Raw genomic sequence first — 23,796 nt, forward strand, 5'->3', positions numbered from 1 at the left:
TATGATCGCTGATTCCCTGTTCTGCGTTAACTGTTTCAAATAGTTCGGGTCTGTTTGTCACCAGAACGTCTAATATGTTATCGCCACGAGTCGGTTCTCTGTTTAACCGCTCAAGGTACTTTTCAGATAAAGCACTTAAAAAAATTGCACTGGATTCTTTGTCCCTGCCACCCGTTATGAACCTTTGAGTCTCCCAGTCTATATCCGACAAATTAAAATCTCCACCCAGAACTAAAATGGTGGGGAAATCTACTCGAAATATTTTCCAAATTATACTTCAGGTGCTCAACCACAACAGCTGCTGAGCCAGGGGGCTATAGAGACATCCAATTACCATGTCTGAGCCTGCTTTAACCGTGACCTTCACCCAACTTATTTCACATTTCGGATCTCCGTCAATTTCCTTCGATACTATTGCACTTCTTATCGGTATAAACACGCCTCCACCTTCACTGTCCAGCCTGTCTCTGCGGTATACATTCCAATCTGAGTTTAGAATTTCATTACTGTTTACATCTGGTGTCAGCCAACCTTCTGTCCCTAGTACTATGTGGGCATTGTGACCGTTTATTAAGGAGAGCAGTTCTGGGATCTTTCTATAGACGCTCCTGCAGTTTACTATTGGCACATTAATATTGTTATTCCCTGTTGCATTTTGCCTACTCCTACCTTGCCGCGTCTCAGGTGGCGTCTTGTCAGGCCTAGGGAGGGAATTCTCTAACCTAAAAAACCCCCATTTGCACTCCACACGTACTCCGCTACCCTTGTAGCCGCTTCCGGCGTGTAGTGCACGCCTGACCTATTCAGGGGGACCCTACATTTCTCCAACCGATAGCGGAGGTCGAGAAATTTGCACCCCAGGTCTCCGCAAAATCGTCTGAGCCTCTGGTTTAAGCCTTCCACTCGGCTCCAAACTAGAGGACCGCGATCGGTTCTGGGAACGATACTGCAAATAGTTAGCTCAGATTCCACCCCGCGAGCGAGACTTTCCGCCTTCACCAACTCCGCCAACCGCCTGTACGAGCTGAGGATGACCTCTGAACCCAGACGGCAGGAGTCATTGGTGCCGACACGAGCAACAATTTGCAGTCGGGTGCACCCAGTGTTCTCTATCGCCGCCGGCAAGGCCTCCTCCACATCTCGGATGAGACCCCCCGGCAAGCAGGCAAACACTGGCCTTCTTCCACGACCTATCCGCTATTTCCCTAAGGGGCTCCATCACCCGCCTAACGTTGGAGCTCCCAATAACTCGTAAACCCCTCCCCCCGTGTGCCTGCTCGGACCTTGCTAAAAGAGCGTCCCTATGTCCACACACACGGCCAGCCTCCACACTGATCCTCCGCCTCGCGTGCCGCGAACGCCGCTGAACCCGCCACTCCCCTTAGGGAGAGGGTGGCCCAACCGCGCCCGGTGCACGCGAAGCTGTCTCGGCAGCAGGTGCAGTGGGTAAAGCATGTAACACCTGGGGTGAACCATGCGACGCACCAGACTCCCCACTGCCGCTACACTCCGAGGCAGCAGCCTGAAGACGGCTGACCGCGGCCATCAACACGTTCAGCTGTTCGCGACACAGCAGTCACACATCCAATCCATCCTAAGAAATCAATTTACTGTAGAGAGTTAATCAACTTTTAACTAGACTGCTAATTCACTAAAAGCGGCTGATAGTTGACAAAACTGTGATTACTAGACACTTCTCGTAGAAAACAATGAAAATAGCACTACCTGTCTCTAGACTGTATTGAAAACAAACACTAGCACTGCTGGCACTATGGCTGACTAAAGGGACTCCGACTGTATTCAAAACAAACACGAAATCTATGGAACACTATAACTAGCACTCGACAATTAAAGCTTCCTAAAAGCAAAAACACACGGAAGAAGAAGTGACAAGTAAGAAAAATACAGTTAATACTTAAATTAATGTAGCTCGCTGCACAGCAGACGTGAAGCAGACGGCAGTTACCAAAATGATAACAGAAGTTCTGGAATGTCTGTGGAGTGCCTGTTAGAGTATTAATTATGAAGTTTCAAAAGAACAACAACGCGATGGCGTTATCAGAGGTTTTTTTTTATCACCACTCTTCTGACTAATTTGAGGCATCCCGCTGCGAATTCTTCTCCTGTGCCAATCGTTTCATCTCAGAACCGAACTTCGAACTTACATCTTCATCTACATCTACATCTACATGGATACTCTACAAATCACATTTAAGTGCCTGGCAGAGGGTTCATCCAACTACTTTCACAATTCTCTATTATTCCAATCTCTTATAGCGCGCGCAAAGAATGAACACCTGTATCTTTCCGTACGAGCTCTGATTTCCTTTATTTTATCGTGGTGATCGTTCCTCGCTATGTAGGTCGGTGTCAAAAGATATTGTTTGCATTCGGAGGAGAAAGTTGTTGATTGGAATTCTGTGAGAAGTTTCCGTGGCAATGTAAAAACGCATTTCTTTTAATGATATCCAGCCCAAATCCTGTATCATTTCTGTGACACTTTCTCCCATATTTCGCGATTATACAAAAGGTGCTGCTTTTCCTTGAACTTTTTCGATGTACTCCGTCAGTCATGTCTGGTAAGGATCCCACACCGCGCAGCAGTATTCTAAAAGAGGACGGAAAAGCATAGTGTAGGTAGTCTGCTTAGTAGGTCTGTTACATTTTCCCATTGTCCTGCCACTAAAACGCAGTCTTTGGTTAGCCTTCCCCACAACATTTTCTATGTGTTCCCTCCAATTTAAGCTGTTCGTAACTGTAATACCTAGGTATTTAGTTGAATTTGCGGTCTTTAGATTAGACTGATTTATCGTGTAACCGAAGTTTGAGTTCCTTTTAGCACTCATGTGGATGACCTCATACTTTTCGTTATTTAGAGTCAACTGCCACTTTTCGCACCACTCAAGTATTTTGTCTAAATCGTTTTGGAGTTTGTTTGGATCTTCTGATGACTTTATTTAGTCGATAAACGACAGTGTCATCTGCAAACACCGAAGATGGCTGGTCAGATTGTATCCGATATCGTTTATGTAGATAAAGAACAGGCAAGGGACTATAACACCACCTTGGGGAACGCCAGAAATCACTTCTTTTTACATCCTCAATTATTTGCTGGATGTGCTTAAATCTTTTTCTTCCTCTTCAGTTCCTACCCTCTATAGCTCCCTTTAGTACCGTGGAACTCATTCCGTTGTGTCTTGAATGACGTCCTTTCATCCTGTTCCCTCTTTTTGTCAGTGTGTCCCATATATTCCTTTCCTCGCCAAATCTGTTCAGAACCTCGTGATTCCTTACCTTATCGGTAAATCCATACATGTATCTTCTCATCATTACTAACTTTTCTACAGGAGCGTGTATACAATGTAAATGGCATATTACTATATATATAAGTAGGTCTACTTTGGGTCCTCGGATCAATACCACAATGCCAGGTCTTGTAGGCGATGCCATCTCGATCGGCTAATAATTCAAGGATGCAACAGTTTGAAAAAATTCGGAAACAGTGCCGCACTGGCCGCTGAACGCCTAGCGAATCGGTGAGGCAACCCGCCCGACTTGGCTCGGCGTCAGGCCCGGACTCACCAGAGTAAAGGCCGGTTCCCACTAGGGCTGCCGCGCGTCAAAACCGCGCGTCAGCGGCGTGGTTGCCATGGAAACGGCGTCAGCGGCACGGCGCGGCGGGCTCTGCGTCGCGGTTTGATCATGTCGAACCGCTTCCGCTGCCGCGTGACGCGCCCCAGGTGCGCGCCGCCAATCACAGACCGCGCTGAGCGTGACGTCAGGTACGGAACCCCGGGCCACGCGAACTTTCGCCGAACCGCTGGCGCGGACGCGGCGGCAGCTATGAAATACTTATCATCCGATTCCAAGGAAACTATTCGGTAGAAAAATTTGATTCTTGGGCATGTTACAGCCTGATATCTTCTCTCGATAAAGAACCGAATTTCTTTTCGTTATTCGTGGTGGTTACTTGCTGTATCGCATTTACGTAAACCTTTACACGAAATTTTAATGAGTGTGCAGGGGTAAAAACGCATTGCGTGGACTTTGCGTACAGTTCATTTTAGGTAATACATTATTGCGTATGAAATTTAGTCAACATATCGAAATTGTTTTTAAAGCTGAGAGCAGATCGATAGCTATCACCGTTCTCGAGATATTGACTGGTACGTCGGCGGACGGGCTGTGCCGTGACCGCGCGCGGGTTGCTCTCGACGCGACCGGTACTTCGTCCTGCTCGTCGTAAACCATGTGGTTGTATCAACCGCAAATTTCGTAAACGGTTCAAGAAACGTGTTTTTTGCAAACAATAACTTGTAAAAAGTCATGTATTTCGTCGCATGATAAATATCCTAAATCTGTTTATCTACCGAGATATGAAAGTAACTACAGTTTTTCAGAAGGGATAAATGAATATTTTTAAATGACATTAATAGCATGTCGAATGAGAAGTTAAACCGAACGTTGCTAGTAGGGCTACAGCACGCATCCGGGATAACCCACTCCTGCTGGTGCGTGCAGAGTGTAAGTCCCTTATCAGCTCGTTACTGGCTGAAATCCTTTCATCCTGTTGCCTCTTCTTGTCAGTGTGTCCCATATATTCGTTTCCTCGCCAAATCTGTGCAGAACCTCGTCATTCCTTACCTTGTCGGTGCACCTTATCTTCGACATTCTTCTGTAGCACCACACTCAAGTGCTTCGATTCTCTTCTGTTGCGGTTTCCCCTCAATCCACTTTTTTGAGTTTTATCACGAATAAAATGCTGTTCTAAAAATAAAGATGAAACATTTATTTTCATTCACATGTATATACATGTTGTTCGAGTGTCAAAAGTGAATTCGTTTTCAGTCTTCCATTTTAGAGCGCCTCTCCTTACTGAGATTTCGAATGAGTGTCCTCGGTCCTGCAGCACGCACCGCACAATACGTCAGCTTACTCCGGCACCACTGCGGGAACCGCGGCGACGCTCACCCACGCGGGGAGACGTGGAGACTCAGACGGAAGATTCGTAGCTGAGGCCGAGCGCGAGGCGCGGTCACTGGCAGACTGGTGTGGTGGTCGCGGGCCGCAGCACGTCGCTGCCGCGCTCTCCCTTGCCGCCCTGCTGCGCCGGGTGCGGCGCCTTGGCGTCGTGCAGGTGGTTCATGGCGGCGTCGAAGCTGACGCCCTGGTGGCGGTGCAGCAACCCCGAGCGCGCCCGCGGCTGCTCTCCGTGCTGCGCCGCACTGCTGTTGCTGCTGCTGCTGTTGTTGTTGCCGTTGCCGTTGCTGCTGCTGTTGTTGCCGGAGCCGGGGGCGCCGGTGCTGTCGAGCCGCGGGCATGAGGCGCTGTGGGGCGACAGGGCGGCGGCGGGCACCACGGCGGAGACCGCCTCCGACGCCGCCATGGCCGCCGCCAGCTCCTCCTCCCACGCCTTCTCCTTCTGCTCCATCGCCAGCACCCTCTCGCGGTTGTACACTCTGAACTCCGGGACGTGACTCAGCTGATTCTCCGCTGGCAGGTCGCAGTCAACCTGAAACGGACCGCGAGGTACCTATCGTTTTAGTCCTGTTAAGGCCGAATAAACACCATCGGAATGGGGCATAACGACAGGCGACGTTACCGACCAATGGTGAAGTGTTCACATTAGAACAGTGGTTCCCAATCTGGGGGTAATTATCTGATGAGAGTGAAAGGTATGTGCTAAGGTCTGATCAGGGTAGCTCCAGAAAATAAAATCGGTAGTTGCCAACCGCAAGGTGGAATGAGTATAATATCTTTGAGTAGGAGGATCTTTGATGGATAAGAGGGCCGGGCGCGCGCGTGAAAAAAAAAGCTGTGTGACGGACCGAGACTCGAACTCGGGACCTTTGCCTTTCGCGGGCAAGTGCTCTACCACCTGAGCTACCCAAGCACGACTCACGCCCCGTCCTCACAGCTTTACTTCTGCCAGTATCTCGTCTCCTACCTTCCAAACTTCACAGAAGCTCTCCTGCTAACCTTGCAGAACTACTGAAAGAAAGGATATTGCGGAGATATGGCTTAGCCACAGCCTGGGGGATGTTTCCAGAAGTTTGGAAGGTAGGAGACGAGGTACTGGCAGAAGTAAAGCTGTGAGGAGGGGGCGTGAGTCTTGCTTGGGTAGCTCAGGTGGTAGAGCACTTGCCCGCGAAAGGCAAAGGTCCCGAGTTTGAGCGAAGATATGCAGGTTGGTCAGAAAATGTGTGAAATGCTTGTAGGGATGTTACAGGGCAGGTTGTACTTAGACATAAATGTTAAGAAAAAATTCGATACATTGCTCCGTTTCCGAGTTATTTAGTGTAGAATTTAGCCAATCTGGGCGTCGCGCGCTCACACTCAAGCGGCCTGCCTGGGGCGGTGTTGCCCAACGAGTGCTTTGTCTCGTTAGCTGAAACTTGAATTTACGCGCCGACGATCTGATTGGCTAACTTCAATGCTAAATAACCCGGAAACGGCGCAACGAATCGAATTTTTTTCTTAACATCTATGTCTCAGTACAACCTGCCCTGTAACATCCATACAAGCATTTCACACATTTTCTGACCACCCTGTATAATCATTTCAAACTGGTTTTTGTTAGATAATGTTCAGAGTTAGGATTTGTATGTCCAAGGTTTGACGCAGTAAGCGTTTTAGAAAAATTTTTGTCAGAGAGATTCGTGCTACAAAATGTTTGAAATGGTCTGATCAGGGTCATACACAAAACCTATATATATATATATATATATATATATATATATATATATATATATATATATATATATATATTGTTAAAATTTTTAGTCATACACAAAACCTACCATTTCAAACATTTTTGTAGCACAAATCACTCTTACAAAAAATTTTCCAAAATATATACTGAGATCAACATTGTGTTTAAATCTAACAGCCTGAATCATAATCCAAGTCCTTAGCTAATATTGAATACGAAAATCAGTAGTAAAGTAAAGTTTCCCACCAGTGAAAGAATGTAAAGAAAATGAGGCCTCTATGCAATATATATGTGCAATTCATGGCTTGAAATCGATTTTGGTCGAACTAACGAGCAAAGTTAATTCAAATAACTAATTTTATGCCATTGCGCAACTAGCATTATTCAAGTCAAGATATATTTTTATTAAGTAAACATCTGGGCCAAAAGTTAATTTCCCAGTACCATATTAATTCCATTGCACAAACGGCATTATTCTCTTAAACTTGATTGCTGAGTCAAATACGTGTTGCATTTCTGGCAAAATGGAGGAGGGCAAGAAACAAGTTCACAGACGCAGTCAGACGCAGTTTAGTTGAATAATTAATTTAGAACAATCTTATCAATGATACAATCACAATAAAAAAAGGAAACAATTTTGGTTAGCTACTTTCAAGAGGTAAAATTACATTTTCCGAGGGATAAACATTAAAGGTTTCGCTACTGTTTTGGTCAACAAACTGAATTGTTTTTGGAAGTCATTATTATTACCACTACTTTGCAAGATTGCAGTGCTAGGTGGATAATTTACCAACAATTACATTTTTTCGAATACTAGCCTTAACGTGTGGCACAATATGGTGGAGGTTACAGCCTATCAAATAAACATATAGACAACTTGTTCCTTACGAAGTCCATCCATTACACACAGTCGCTGTATCAGGCACTTTTGACAGTAACATTATCAAAAAATGGTTGAAATGGCTTTGAGTACTATGCGACTTAACTTCTGAGGTCATCAGTCACCTAGAACTTAGAATTAGTTAAACCTAACTAACCTAAGGACATCACACACATCCACGCCCGAGGCAGGATTCGAACCTGCGACCGTAGCAGTCGCTCGGCTCCAGACTGCAGCACCTAGAACCGCACGGCCACTCCGGCCGGTGACAGTAACACTGAGGCATATAAATAACATGCAGGGTATTTCCGTAAGTGCGTGAGAAATTTTAACAGGACGTAGAGGATGCGCCACTGAACAATATGAGGTACGGAACCTGGGGTCGGAGAAACTTTCTTAGGGAGATAATAGGAATAAAATCATACTACTGTGTACTTTCCTCTTTATATCAGTTAATTGCAAATACCATCATCGACACAATGAATGTACCATTTCTACTGTATCTTAAAAAATGTGCTGAAACTGACGGCCATCAACCTCAGTGCTAGCTTGACATTGGCGAACAACGTTCTGACGCACCCTGACAAATATCCCTGGTGTTTCGAAGCACATGATAGGCAGCTACAACTAAGGCAACTAATTCCATGTCCGTATCCATTGCGATCTCACACACAAGTGACTTTAGAAATCCCCGTATGAAATAATAAAGGGGATTGAGATCACATGACCTCGCAGACGTTGGATCAGGACCTTCCCTTCCAATCCAGCGACGAGGAAATACTGTACCGGTACTGCTCCACCGTGTTGTACTGTACTTCTCTGAATAGCACTGAGTAATGAATGAGTTAAAAAATGGTTGAAATGGCTCTAAGCATTATGGGACTTAACATCTGAGGTCAACAATCCCCTCGACAGGATTACTTAAACTTAACTAACCTAAATACTTCACACACATCCATGCCAGAGGCAGGATTCGAACCTGCGACAAGAGCAGAGCGCAGTTCCGGACTGAAGCGCCTAGAAACGCTCGGCCACAGCGGCCGGCAATGAATGACTCTGTCGTTGATTCATAGCACGTTGTGTCACGGACAATGTAAATACGGTACAACAGAGCCACTTTATAGAGAAGTAAAGTAAACGAAACTTGCAACATGGCTTCCTGATAATCAGGCTCTTCCTCCTTGTCTCTTTGCAGGAAATAAATAATCTACATGTAAATAAATAGCACAGTACGTGTATACTTGTACACGTTCTAGTTGCAAATAGGCTGGAAAACAGTAATACTGTTAGACAAACCGGTAGACAGGGTTAATTCCATATCTCCTTAAGCTGACTTCTCCGAGCCCTGCTTCCTTGCTTCAATTTGGTCAATGGAGAATTCTCTATGCCTTGTTACATTTTTGGACGCTCTTACGGAAATCCCTGTATACACACAAACGAACTAACTGACGGCATAACACAACAGTAGCTACGAGGGTAGGTCCATAATTCACGGCAACTATGGTATACCGAGCGAATGTTTCGCATTACCATAATCAGAGTAAATACTGTACATTTGAAAGCCCGCGGCAGACATTACTGAAATCAAGCAATCGCATTCGAGGATGGCTCGGTACCAGCGCCTGAAACATTCAGTATGAGCTGAACGTGCTACGGGATGGATCTGCCGACCTCCCCCCCCCCCCCCAACCCCCACCCTCATCCAATCTACTCACCAGACCTTAGTCTACGCTACTTGGACCTCATTCCACAACTAAAGAGACCACTGCGTGGGAGGCGTTTTGCAGATAGGGTGAATGTCCTTGCAGCATTTCGACGACAGGTGACACACATTGATGGCAATGCCAAAGGTATTCATAGCCTACTCCATCATTGTAAACGCTGTGCGTATGCACTGGGAAACCGATTTGAAGCACAGCATTTGATTCTGATTCATTTTTGTTCCATTTGTACTAGTGCACAATGAATTGACCCGAAGTTCCAACGAGTGTGATTCATTTCAACTTTACCGTGACCTCCTGTACTGGAGGCATTCAGATATACACTGTCGCGAGATCCTCAAGTTGTCGCATTATCGCAAAATATACCATAGTTGCTATGACTTATACAATGACCCTTGTATGTAATGGCTACTACACTGCTGTAGGGTCTACATTGTATTACTATTATAATTATTAGTTCCAGTGATAGGATAAAACGCATCGGCTGCCTGAAGTCTTCCGATTTTTGTGAGCTCAGAACCAAGGAGTCTGGCAGTCACAAGATTCACAAACAGCAGTCCTCAGTATAGTGCAAGCCTTATAAAATAATTGTCTTTAAACGGGGATGCAGGGTGTGGGTGCAGCGAGTGACTCTAGGGGGACGAATGGTGTAGCGGAAACATATCACTACCCTCGATGAAGACAATTAGTTTTCTTTCCTGACAAGGAGTTGTAGATACCACTCACGATGCACTGAAATTTGCTATATCATACCACAAAAGATGATGATAAAAATAAGGTGTACCAATTGTCTCATTGTCTAATTCGTATATGGTTTAGTAAAACACTTGCAAAAACTAAATTTATTTATCTTTGGTCGTTGTGAAAATAAAAGCGTTCAGGGAAAATTCTTTTTCGTTCTAAAGTTTAGCTAGGCCCTAATGTTGATGATAGTCGGCGGAGGAGGAGGTGCTACCTAATATCCTATTGCACTCTGCGCTAATGGTCTCACAAACACTGGGAATAGAAGAAACGTCAAGACGTCAGTTCGATTACACCAGTACTTACAAGGGGAAAACTGATTTTGGTAACTTATTATATTTATGGTACATGAAGCTCAGAACGCAAATACACCTCCCCCGAAGCAGTTCGACGGAACTCACAGAAATACTAAAGAGAAGCAGCTTTGTAGGTTTCCCGCCGTTTTTAGTAGCTTAAACTGTCGGAGTGGTCTTTCTACATGCGAGGTGGTTTTGCGGTAGAGTGCTCGCCTAAAGCATTTGGGGGAGGTGGGCTGGGTTTGAATCCTGGTAGAATGAAGTTTTTAAAGCAAGTTACATGTGCTCTGAGCATTTACATGAAGTATGAAATACAAAAAGGTGGATAAAATTTAATTTGTGATTTCTTTAATTGTACAGTATTGATTAAAAATTCTTTATAAAACATGGAATATAATGAAACTTTTTTTGCAACGAAACCTGGACTTTTATGTGCAATAAACAATTATGAATAATAAGGCATGTTTTTTTCATGAAAATGGCAATTGAATGTATTAGTTACCATATATTCGATGAATTTTATATTCAGTTGACGAAGGTATTCGAACTCGACGGAAAAAATACGAAAAAATTATGACCGAAACGAGAATCGCTCTAGCGATTACCATTTTCGTGCGCTTTATGTATTCTGCTCTTCACGAAAACGCTCATAGAACATTTACCTTTGTCTAAAATTCTTTATTGTATCTGGAATCGAAACCGTACCTCCCCCCAGACACTGAGCGAGCACTAGACCATATGACAACGCTGCTAGTTGAAAGGACCCTCTTGGAATGAAATTTTCACTCTACAGCGGAGTGTGCGCTGATATGAAACTTCCTGGCAGATTAAAACTGTGTGTCGGACCGAGACTCGAACTCGGGACCTTTGCCTTTCGCGGGCAAGTGCTCTACCAACTGAGCTACCCAAGCACGACTCACGCCCCGTCCCCACAGCTTTACTTCTGCCAGTACCTCGTCTCCTACCTTCCAAACTTCACAGAAGCTCTCCTGCGAACCTTGCAGAACTAGCACTCCTGAAAGAAAGGATATTGCGGAGACATGGCTTAGCCACAGCCTGGGGGATGTTTCTAGAATGAAATTTTCACTCTACAGCGGAATGTGCGCTGATATGAAACTTCCTGGCAGATCAAAACTGTGTGCCGGACCGAGACTCGAACTCACCCTCTTAGTTTACCATAATCAAAATGGCCGGAAAACTTCAAATCCATGTTGTCAGGTAATTTTAAAAGTTACATCGGACTGTTTTGGGGGAGATGTACACTCCAAGATAAAAACAAACAACGCACCACGAAGAAATTATCCGTATGAGACGAAAATCGGTACATGTGTACAGACTAACAAATGGATACAGTTTCAGAAAAAACTGGATTATTTATTCCAGAGAAGGAGCTGCAAAAACTTGCGTGAGCCCACCTCTGGCACTTATGAAAGCAGATATGGGGCTTTGCATCTACTGATAGACTTGTTGGATGTCCTCACGAGGGATATCGCCCCACATTCTGTCCAATTGGTGCGTTAGGTTGTGAAAAATTCAAAGGTACTTGGAGGGTCCTTCGCTGGTCATCGGGGCCAGATGGAAGTGGGACTCATCGCTGAAGACAATTCTTTTTCAGTCATGAGATTCCAGGCCGAAGACGTGTCTGGAAACGCCTGGGACGGGTCGGATACCACAATCAACGTCGGCCGTCACACAGCCCCACGTCGAAGATTGACAGTTGGGGTGTCATTCGGATCTCTTTGGTTGTCATCCGTGGCATCCTTGTAGGGCAGCGACACGTCGAACATATTCTACGCCCCTTTTTGTTGCCCTCACGTTTCAGTAAGACAATACCCGCCCGCTCATAGCGAGAGATGGGCCGCTTGTCTTTGTACTTGCCAAACCCTATCTTGGTCATTGAACATAATTTGACACGATATCCCTCAGGAGGACACGCAACAACTCTATTACAAATATCAAGTTGAATAACTGCCACCCCATTACGATAATTCCTTCGTGGTGCGTCAATGTTCTATTTTTTTTTTTAACTTAGGGTGTATTTGAGGTCAGAGCTTCACGGACAATACATGTAAAAAATTACAAAAACCCTATTGCCGTGCGGTCCGTTTCTAGCGGTGAAGGTGAAGTTTGAGGGATGCTAAAACGAAATAACCACATGAAAAAGTGGAGAAATCGAAAAAGAAATGATTGTTGCAAGGACTGAATCAGTATACAGACACCTCAAGACAGCATTCTATGAAATTACGAGCAAGGGGGGTAACATTAAAACGGATATTCCACCGTTCAATGCAGAGGAGAAAGCGGATAGGTGGAAAGAGTATATTTAGGGCCTCTACGAGGCGGAGGACTTATACGTTGACGTGATAGAACAGAAAAGAGGAGTCAGTAGGGAAGATATAGAGGATCCAGTATTAGGATCAGAATTTAGAAGAGCTATGGAAGACTCAAAATCAAATAAGGCAGGAAGGATGGATTCCATGGAAGTTCTAAAACCACAAGTGGCAACAAAACGACTATTCACGTTGGTGTGTAGAATGTATGAGAACTGGCGATATACTTTCGGAAAAATATCATCCACACAATTACCAAGATTGTAAAAGCCGACAAATGCGAGAACTATCATGCAATCAGCTTCACAAATGTGCATCCTGACAAGAGTAATATACAAAAGAATGGAAAAGAAAGCTGAGAATCTATCAGATGAACATCGATTCCGTTTTCGGAAAAGAAAAGGGACCAGAGAGGCACTTCTGATATTTTGGTTGATAATGGAAGCAAGACTGAAGAAAAATTAAGACACATTCATAGGATATGGAAAAAGCGTTTGACGCTGTAAAATGGTGCTATATGTTCAAAATCCAGATACAATAAGGACGGGTAATATAAAGTATGTAGAAGAGCCAAGAGCGAAGATTAGAAGACTTTAAACGAAGTGCTCGAATTAAAAACGGTATAAGAGAACGACATAGTCTTTTGTCCTTAATGTTCAGTCTCTACGTCGCAAAAGCAGTGCCGAACATAAACGAACGATTCGAGAGTGGGATGAAAATTCAGAGCGAAACGATATCAATGTTAAGAGTGGCTGATAACATTGCTATCCTCAGTCAAAGTGAAGAAGATTTACATGACATGTTGAATGGAATGAACAGTCTAATGCGTATAGAATATGCATTGAGAGTAAAACTCGAGAGTAATGAAAAGTAGCAGAAATGAGAACTGAGGGCAATTTAACATCATAACTGGTGATCATGAAGTAGACCAAGTTAAGGAATTCTCCTACATAAGCACCAAAATAACCAATGGCGGCGCTGCAGTCATGGCCTGTGCGGCTGGTCCCGGTGGAGGTTCGAGTCCTCCATCGGGAATGGGTGTGTGTGTGTCTGTCTTTAGGAAAATTTAGGTTAAGTAGGATGTAAGCTTAGGGACTGATAACCTTAGCAGTTAAGTCCCATAAGATTTCACACACTTTCGAACAATCAATGGCGGACTGAGCAAGGAAGGGATCAAAAGCAGTACAGCACTGGCAAAATGGCATTCCTGGCCGAGAGAAGTATCAAACATAGACTTTAATCTGAGAATGTACTTTTTGAGCTCAACATTTTATGGTAGCGAAACGTGGAATGTGAGAAAACTAGGACAGAAGAGAATCTAAGCATTTGCGATGTGGTGCGGCTGGCGAATGCTGAAAATTAGGTGGAATGATAAGATAAGGAATGGGGAGGTTCTGCGCAGAATCGGAGAGAAAAAGAATATGTGGAAAATACTGACAAGAAGAAGGGACAGAATGAGAGGACATCTGCTAAGACATGAGGGAATGACTTCCATGGTACTAGAGGGAGCTGTAGAGGGCAAAAACTGTAGAGGAAGACAGAGATTGGAATACATACAGCAAATACAGGGTGATAATTTTTCACAACTATATGAAATAAAACCATCATAATTTCTGAACAGATTCCATCAGGACGTTCAAACTGCACGGGTGGGCATGGAGCGTGATGGGAATTAGTGTGCGCATGCGCACGCACCTTGTTGTCGGGCATTTGCAAGTGAAAATGTCACGGTACAGCGTGCCTGAGGGTTTAGTGCTTGTGAAAGAATACTAGACGAGCAATAACAACCCGACTGCGACTCGAAGGAAGTTTGAAACCGAGTTCAAGTTGGAGATAAGCGATCCAGTTGTACTAACAATCAAGAATTTGATTCCCAAGTTTGAGAGAATAGGTAGAGTTCGTGATGACAGTGTTCGCAATGTCGGTCGTCCAAAAAGGGTGAAAACGCCTGAAAACATTTAGAACATAGGCGCTGTGCTTCAAACCAGCTCCAAGAAAACTATCGAACAAGCAGCACAGCAGTTGGGAATTAACAGCGAGACATGCGACAAATTGTTGGTGAAGACCTGCATCTCACCCCTATTTCTTTTTCTTTTCTGAGTCATCATTCTTCTGAGTGGTTTGATGCAGCCGCCACGAATTTCTCTCCTGTGCCAACTTCTCCATATCAGAGTAGCACTTGCGACATACATCCTCAATTATCTGCTGCATGTATTCCAGTCTTTGTCTCTCTACAGTTTTTGCCCTCTGCAGCTCCCTCTAGTACCATGGAAGAGAGTCCCTGACGTCTTAACAGATGTCCTATCATCCTGTCCCTTCTCCTTGTCAGTGTTTTCAGTGTTTTCCACATATTCGTTTCCTCTCCGATTCTGCGCAGAACCTCCTCATTCCTTGCCTTATCAGTCCACCTATTTTCCAACATTCGTGTGTAGCACCACATCTCAAATGCTTCGATACTTTTCTGTTCCGGTTTCCCCACACACCATGTCTCACTACCATACAATGCTGTGCTCCAAATGTATATTCTCAGAAAATAAGAAGCGCGGAGTAGCCTTGCGGTGTGAGGCGCCTTGCCAAGGTTCGCGCGGCTGCCCCCTTCTCCCCCCATCTCCTCCGTCGGAAGTTTGAGTCCTCTCTCGGGCATAGGGGTGTGTGTGTGTGTGTGTTAAGCCTAGGGACCGATACCGTTGACCTCAGCAGTTTGATCCCATAGGAACTTACCAAAAATTTAAACATTTCTCAGAAAATAATTGCTCAAATTAAGGCCTATGTTTGATACTTGTAGATTTCTCTTGGCCAGGAATGCCCTTTTTACCAGTTCTAGTCTACCTTTGACGTCCTCCTTGCTCCGTCCGTCATTTGGGTCATTGCGTATTTTGCTGCCCAGGTAGCAGAATTCATTAACTTCATCTACTACGTGATCATCAATCCCGATATTAAGTTTCTCACTGTTCTCATTTCTGCTGCTTCTCATTACTTTCGTCTTTCTTCGATTGACTCTCAGTCCATATTCTATACTCATTAGACCGTCCATTCCATTGAGCAGATGATGTAATTCTTCTTCACTTTCACTCAGGATAGCAATGTCATCAGCGAATGGAATCACTTTCAGCTTGAATTTTATTAAAACTTTGTTTTACTTCCATCATTCCGTCTTCGATGTACGGATTGAACAGTAGGAGCGAAAGACGATATCCTTGTCTTACACCCATTTTAATCCGAGAATATCTCTATCCTGGTCGCCCACTTTTATTATTCGCTCTTGTTTCTTGTACATATTCTATATTACCCCTCTCTCCCTATAGCTTATCCCTATTTTTCACATAATTTCGAACATCTTGCACCACTTTATATTGTCAAACGCTTTTTCTAGACCGACAAATCCTATGAAAGGGTCTAGATTTTTCTTTAGTCTTGCTTCAATTATTAACCACAACGTCTGAATTGCCTCTCTTGTGCCTTTTCGTTTCCTGCAGCCAAACTGATCATAATCTAACACCGTCTCAATTTTCTTTTCGATTCTTCTGTATATTATTCCTGTCACCAACTCGGATGCATGAGCTGTTAAGCTGACTGTGTGATAATTCTCGTACTTGGCAGCTCTTGCAGTCTTGGAATTGTGTGGATGACATATTTCCGAAAGTCAGACTGTTTATTGACAGACTCGTACATTCTACACACCAACGGGAATAGTCGTTTTGTTGCCACTTTCCCTAATACTTTTAGAAATTCCTATGGAATGTTATCTATCCCTTCTGCCTGATTTGATTTTGATTTTCATTCTAATACTGGATCCCCTATCTATTCTAAATCGACTCCTGTTTCTTCTTCTACCGCATCAGACAAATCTTCTCCCTCATAGAGGCCTTCAATGTACTCTTTCCAGCCATCTGCTCTCTCCTCTACAGTTAACGACGCAATTCCTGTTGCACTCTTAATGTTACCACCCATGCTTTTAATTTCACCGAAGGTTTTTCTGACTTACTTATATGCTTAGTCAGTCCTTCCGAATAAGTTTCTTTTTCGATTTCTTCACATCTTTCATGCAACCATTTCGTCTTAGATTCCCTGCATCTCCTATTTATTTCGTTCTTCAGCGTCTTATATTTCTGTATTTAAGAATTTATCTAAATATTTTTGTACTTCCTTCTTTCACCGATCAGCTGAAGTATTTCTTCTGTTATCCATGGTTTCTTTACAGTTATGTTCTTTGTGCATATGTTTTTCTTTCCAGCTTCTCTGATTGCCCTTATTAGAGATGTGCATTCCTCTTCAACTGTACTGCACATTTGACTATTTTTTATTGCTGTATCTACAGCCTTAGAGAACTTCAAGCGTGTCTCGTCATTTCTTAGTTTTTCCGTATCCCACTTCTTTGCTTATGCATTCTTCCTGACTAATCCGCTAAACTTTAGCCTACTCTTCGTAGCTACTACATTATGATCTGAGTCTATATCTGCTCCTGGGTACGCCTTACAATACAGAACTGATTTCGGAATCTGTGTCTGACCATGATGTAATCTAACTGAAGTCTTCCATTATCACTTGGCCTTCTCCAAGTATTTATACCACCTCCTCCTCCTCTTGTGATTCTTGAACAGAGTATTCGCTATTACTATCTAAAACTTGTTACGGAACTAAGTCTGAAAGACTGTCCCAAGCCCATATTCTCCTGTAACCTTTTCTTCTACTCCTTCCCCTACAACTGCATTCCAGTCTCCCAGGAATATTAGATTTTCGTCTCCATTTATGTACTGTATTAGCCTTTCAATATCCTCATATGCTTTCTCTATCTCTTCATCTTCAGCTTGCGACGTCGACATATGTGAACTATCGTTGTCGGTGTTGCTTTGCTGTCGATTCCGATAAAAACAACCCTATCACCGAACTGTTCACAATAAGACACTCTCTGCTCAACCTTCCTAATCATAACGAATCCTACTCTCGTTATACCATTTTCTGCTGCTGTTGATATTACCGTAGACCCACCTCACCATAAATCCTGGTCTTTTTTCCATTTCACTTCACTGACCCCTACTATATCTATATTGAGCCTTTGTTTTCCCTCTTCAGATTTTCTAGCTTCCTACCACGTTCAAGCTTCTTATATGCCACGCAGTGACTCTTAGACCGTTATCCTTTCGTTGATTATTAAATTTTTTCTCATTGTCACTTCCCCCTTGGTAGAAAAACATACGCCCCTCTTTATGTAGGGCTATATTAAAGGAAGGTGTACAGCAATAACGCCAAAACCATTTCTGAGCTGAAAACAACTATTCAGGAGATCATCGACAGCATCGATGTTCCGACACTTTCTGCTTCACATCATCGCCAATGATGGTAGGCATATCTGACGTGTCATAACCTAAATCCGAATACATTTAGTGACGTTTACATGATGAATATGGTGGGTGCACCACGCAGTTTGTAACTAACTTGCGTATTTTTTCATGTAGTTCGATAATTGTCACCCTGTAATTGAGGACGTAGGTTGTCAGTGCTACGCTGAGATAAAAATGTTGGCACAGTAGAGGAATTCTTGGTGAGCCGCATCAGACCAGTGAGAAGACTAACGCCAAAAAAAAGTGAGGTACATCCGTGAAGAAGTGAAAAGCACCTGCACACCATAATGTAATGCGAATCTGGCCGCGATGAAACACACAGACGTGTGAGAGCTCCTACGGAAGCTTAAGGCAGGCGCTCCTTCCACGCATCTTTAGCGAGCGGAACAGAAAAGGGGGAACTCATAATTGGTACCAGAGCCGCCCTCCGCCACAAACCGTAAGGTGTATACAAAACTACTAGGTAGGATAATTGTTTCCATATTAGAATTTAGTCTGAATGAAAAATCCATGTTTGAGTTATACATATGTGCATTCCAAAACTCACCATATCAACACTCACTGACCCCTGCATCTCTCGCAAAGAGCGCTGCTTGGCAAGACGCTTTTTCTTCTTGTGAAGTGGTCGGGTTTCAATTATCATCTCTTCCAGCTCAAAAGTAGGATCGCAGTTGAGATGGTCCTTCTGCAATAAAATAATTGTTTCATTATAATGTAATTTACGTGTCACGACTTAGTTCTTTAAAGACCAATGACCTTGACGGTATCGATACATTTACGCAAATGTGCAGACAAAAACACCTTTAACTCATCACCGAGAATTTTGTAGCTGAGGGCAAGTAAACAGAACTTTATGCTAAAGCAAATGAAGATTAGTGATTAACATGTAACTGATAGCGTCGTTATGGGAGATACAGTATCATTTCCATTAGAAAGTATGGCGAGGGAAGTCAGGCATGGAATTTTCTAACATTCGTGAGAATTGCTTAGAGAAACCACGAAAGACGAAAACGAACGAGAAATGGATTTTGACTCTTACTAATTGAGTCTTGTGTCTTCCCACGTGCACCGCTTCGCTAACTAAATCATAGTGTATCGCAATTTACGTAATTTTAAACTGATTCAGAAGTATGTATGTTGCAGTAGTTATTCGGAAATGAAGAGGCTGGCGCAGATGGAGCAGTATGGTGAGTAGCATCGAACTAGTCTTTGGGCTGAAGACCACAATAACAAAAATATGGCTACTGATACAAATAGTGTTCGTTGCTTTGCCCCTTACGTCTAGGTACGTGTAGTTCAGGTCTGTATCAAAAAGCGGATTTCCCTAACTAAATTCCTCGACTGTTTCTGACAGGGCGAACTTTGTTTTCTGCTTGCAGCTGAATATGCAAACAGAATTCAACTCGTTAACCTTGTCCTGCAGAACTTTAAGTAGCTCTACGTGAGTTGCCTGCCTGTGGAATGTGTAACCCGCTTGCCAACGGGAACATATAACAAGCTAAATGAGCACTGTACATGATATACCTTGTATAAATGCGTGTGCGCGCTTCTAAAATCTGTTTGAGTTTAAATGTGCAGTATCAACAACGAAGATAATTTTTAAATTAACTAAGGAAAGGACAGCGCATGGGCACCACTCGCATAACCCAAAGACATGAATTATTCTGTCCTGAATCAAAGTAAAATTGGCTACAAGTACTTCTAAAACACTAACCAAATGAAGAATAGTTACAGAGCTTAAAAAGCGTGTTCATCTTCATTTCCCCCATGTACGACTCTGTTATGGATAGCTGCGATTATTTACGATTTAGAACAAAGTGAATGTGTGAAATGTATGTCGATTTTTATTTTGTCCATGAATGACTGTTTTGGGGATATCTGCAAATATTTATGAGCTGAGACAAAATTAAATTAAATTTCTTAATAATTTCTTAAAATAAAATTAATTTCTTAGTATTTCACTTTCCATTTTCCTTACGTAAGAAGTGTAAAGGATCAGTAGCTGCAATGTATCCCACCATTTCTCGCACTGTCGTGAACGGTGAAAACAGCGCAGTCCATCTCCAGCCACAAATAGTAATCGTTGAACTCAAGACAATATCATTTTCTATTAACGTCCAGAACGTTTAAATGTATATACACTCCTGGAAATGGAAAAAAGAACACATTGACACCGGTGTGTCAGACCCACCATACTTGCTCCGGACACTGCGAGAGGGCTGTACAAGCAATGATCACACGCACGGCACAGCGGACACACCAGGAACCGCCGTGTTGGCCGTCGAATGGCGCTAGCTGCGCAGCATTTGTGCACCGCCGCCGTCAGTGTCAGCCAGTTTGCCGTGGCATACGGAGCTCCATCGCAGTCTTTAACACTGGTAGCATGCCGCGACAGCGTGGACGTGAACCGTATGTGCAGTTGACGGACTTTGAGCGAGGGCGTATAGTGGGCATGCGGGAGGCCGGGTGGACGTACCGCCGAATTGCTCAACACGTGGGGCGTGAGGTCTCCACAGTACATCGATGTTGTCGCCAGTGGTCGGCGGAAGGTGCACGTGCCCGTCGACCTGGGACCGGACCGCAGCGACGCACGGATGCACGCCAAGACCGTAGGATCCTACGCAGTGCAGTAGGGGACCGCACCGCCACTTCCCAGCAAATTAGGGACACTGTTGCTCCTGGGGTATCGGCGAGGACCATTCGCAACCGTCTCCATGAAGCTGGGCTACGGTCCCGCACACCGTTAGGCCGTCTTCCGCTCACGCCCCAACATCGTGCAGCCCGCCTCCAGTGGTGTCGCGACAGGCGTGAATGGAGGGACGAATGGAGACGTGTCGTCTTCAGCGATGAGAGTCGCTTCTGCCTTGGTGCCAATGATGGTCGTATGCGTGTTTGGCGCCGTGCAGGTGAGCGCCACAATCAGGACTGCATACGACCGAGGCACACAGGGCCAACACCCGGCATCATGGTGTGGGGAGCGATCTCCTACACTGGCCGTACACCACTGGTGATCGTCGAGGGGACACTGAATAGTGCACGGTACATCCAAACCGTCATCGAACCCATCGTTCTACCATTCCTAGACCGGCAAGGGAACGTGCTGTTCCAACAGGACAATGCACGTCCGCACGTATCCCGTGCCACCCAACGTGCTCTAGAAGGTGTAAGTCAACTACCCTGGCCAGCAAGATCTCCGGATCTGTCCCCCATTGAGCATGTTTGGGACTGGATGAAGCGTCGTCTCACGCGGTCTGCACGTCCAGCACGAACGCTGGTCCAACTGAGGCGCCAGGTGGAAATGGCATGGAAAGCCGTTCCACAGGACTGCATCCAGCATCTCTACGATCGTCTCCATGGGAGAATAGCAGCCTGCATTGCTGCGAAAGGTGGATATACACTGTACTAGTGCCGACATTGTGCATGCTCTGTTGCCTGTGTCTATGTGCCTGTGGTTCTGTCAGTGTGATCATGTGATGTATCTGACCCCAGGAATGTGTCAATAAAGTTTCCCCTTCCTGGGACAATGAATTCACGGTGTTCTTATTTCAATTTCCAGGAGTGTATTTGCTTGTAGTCATCGCACTGAGCCAACAGACACTATGATCTGAACAAAGGATTAAATTTCTTGATATTTCCCTTTCCATTTTCCTTATGTAACGAATGTAAACGATTTGTAGTTGCAACGTGTATCACCCTTTCTCTCCCTGCAGTTAACAATGAAAACAGCGCAGTCTATCTCCAGTCTCACTTGGTATCGTTATACGCATGACACAACACGCACAATAAAGAATGGAAACGATTGCAGATACACTGTTTCGTCTAGTCTTCAATCTCCCAGACAACGACAACACCGTACAACACTACATTTTAGCAACAACGGTAGTTTGACAAGCAATATGTTGAGATATTAAAATATTGTCCTTAAATGAGACTATCTTCCGTATCTTCAGCTTTCACTGTCTCTGATTCGGCAAATGAGCTAACTGAGATTCCTAACGGCTCTCTTCAGTGTCAGAAGATAAGATATGTAAATGCAGTCTGTCTATGTAGCGTTTGCGATTGATTTAACTGAGAAACTATACTCCAGATTACCAAATTCGAGTCGCAGCCTGGCACTGAATTTTGATGTAAAGAATTTCATGGAAGTAACACCCAATAATCAAACCGAGGCTTCATATCTGATCATTCGTCATGGTAACCTTACAATACAAAGAGATTATGATTAAAGTTAGAGTTTAACTGGTGATTCGCCATACTACGGCTATGAAGTGAGTTGCACATTAAACCAGCGGTACTGTGCAATGAGCATGACTGCTCAAGTCTGGCTTTCAATAGTTGTGGCACTATTAGCTAGAAAAGCCCATCCATCCCGGCAACGTCGTACCACATCGGATGGAAGAAATCTGTTTTTAATTGTCCTGAACCCTCAAACCACATAAAAATGCCACAGTGATATCGGTTAACTGTCATGACAGCGGCCAAGGCATGTTCAATGTGTTGCCCACCGTTTTTGGTGCAAGTTGAAATCGAGGAACAACATGTTCCACAACAGATCGGAGCGTCTCAGGGGTTTTATTCAGAATGTGTTGCGGAATGCGTGCCTTCATTTCAGCTACATTCTTAGAGTACTGAACGCAGCATCTTTGCGATAACTCGACAGCCAGAAGTCACACGGATTAAGATCAGGTGAACTGGACAGCCAGGATGTAGGGAGACGCCGACTGATAGTTCTACCACTTCCAAAATGCCGCTGCAGCAGCTTCCTCACTGGCTACGCAATGTGCCGAGGAGCGCCAGGCTACATAAAAATAATCCTGCTCATACATTCACGTTGTTGAAGATTTGGAATGGCATAGTTTTTACCACTGACGGCACAGGTACCCGCAGGACCCATCTACTCGAAAAAAAAAATGGCTCTGTGATAAACGATGCCGTCGACACGCACCACGAAGTTACCTACGCAGAATAAAGTTGTACCGGTTGATGTGCGAGTGGATTTTCCATTTTCCATATTCTGAAATTCTGTGTACTGGCATAATCTTGGAAATGGGCATCGTTTCTCCATAAAATACACTCCTGGAAATTGAAATAAGAACACCGTGAATTCATTGTCCCAGGAAGGGGAAACTTTATTGACACATTCCTGGGGTCAGATACAGCACATGATCACACTGACAGAACCACAGGCACATAGACACAGGCAACAGAGCATGCACAATGTCGGCACTAGTACAGTGTATATCCACCTTTCGCAGCAATGCAGGCTGCTATTCTCCCATGGAGACGATCGTAGAGATGCTGGATGTAGTCCTGTGGAACGGCTTGCCATGCCATTTCCACCTGGCGCCTCAGTTGGACCAGCGTTCGTGCTGGACGTGCAGACCGCGTGAGACGACGCTTCATCCAGTCCCAAACATGCTCAATGGGGGACAGATCCGGAGATCTTGCTGGCCAGGGTAGTTGACTTACACCTTCTAGAGCACGTTGGGTGGCACGGGATACATGCGGACGTGCATTGTCCTGTTGGAACAGCAAGTTCCCTTGCCGGTCTAGAAATGGTAGAACGATGGGTTCGATGACGGTTTGGATGTACCGTGCACTATTCAGTGTCCCCTCGACGATCACCAGTGGTGTACGGCCAATGTAGGAGATCGTTCCCCACACCATGATGCCGGGTGTTGGCCCTGTGTGCCTCGGTCGTATGCAGTCCTGATTGTGGCGCTCACCTGCACGTCGCCAAACACGCATACGACCATCATTGGCACCAAGGCAGA

The 23,796-nt window shown here is 44.5% G+C and overlaps 1 protein-coding gene across 1 annotated transcript in view; it reads right to left on the bottom strand.

Annotated features, from left to right (window-relative positions):
• Positions 1-4,831: 4,831 nt before the first annotated feature.
• LOC126176756 (serine/threonine-protein kinase 32A) overlaps positions 4,832-23,796 on the bottom strand; it is a 558,947-nt gene continuing 539,982 nt past the window's right edge. Inside the window, exons 9-10 of the mRNA XM_049923925.1 lie at positions 18,570-18,707; positions 4,832-5,512 (exon numbers count right to left, since the gene is read on the bottom strand). Coding sequence (XP_049779882.1) covers positions 5,036-5,512; positions 18,570-18,707 — 615 coding nt within the window. The 3' untranslated portion in view covers positions 4,832-5,035. The remainder of the gene's footprint in view (positions 5,513-18,569; positions 18,708-23,796) is intronic.

This window comes from Schistocerca cancellata, chromosome 3 (genome assembly GCF_023864275.1).
Source record: "Schistocerca cancellata isolate TAMUIC-IGC-003103 chromosome 3, iqSchCanc2.1, whole genome shotgun sequence".
NCBI classification, from domain to species: domain Eukaryota; kingdom Metazoa; phylum Arthropoda; class Insecta; order Orthoptera; family Acrididae; genus Schistocerca; species Schistocerca cancellata.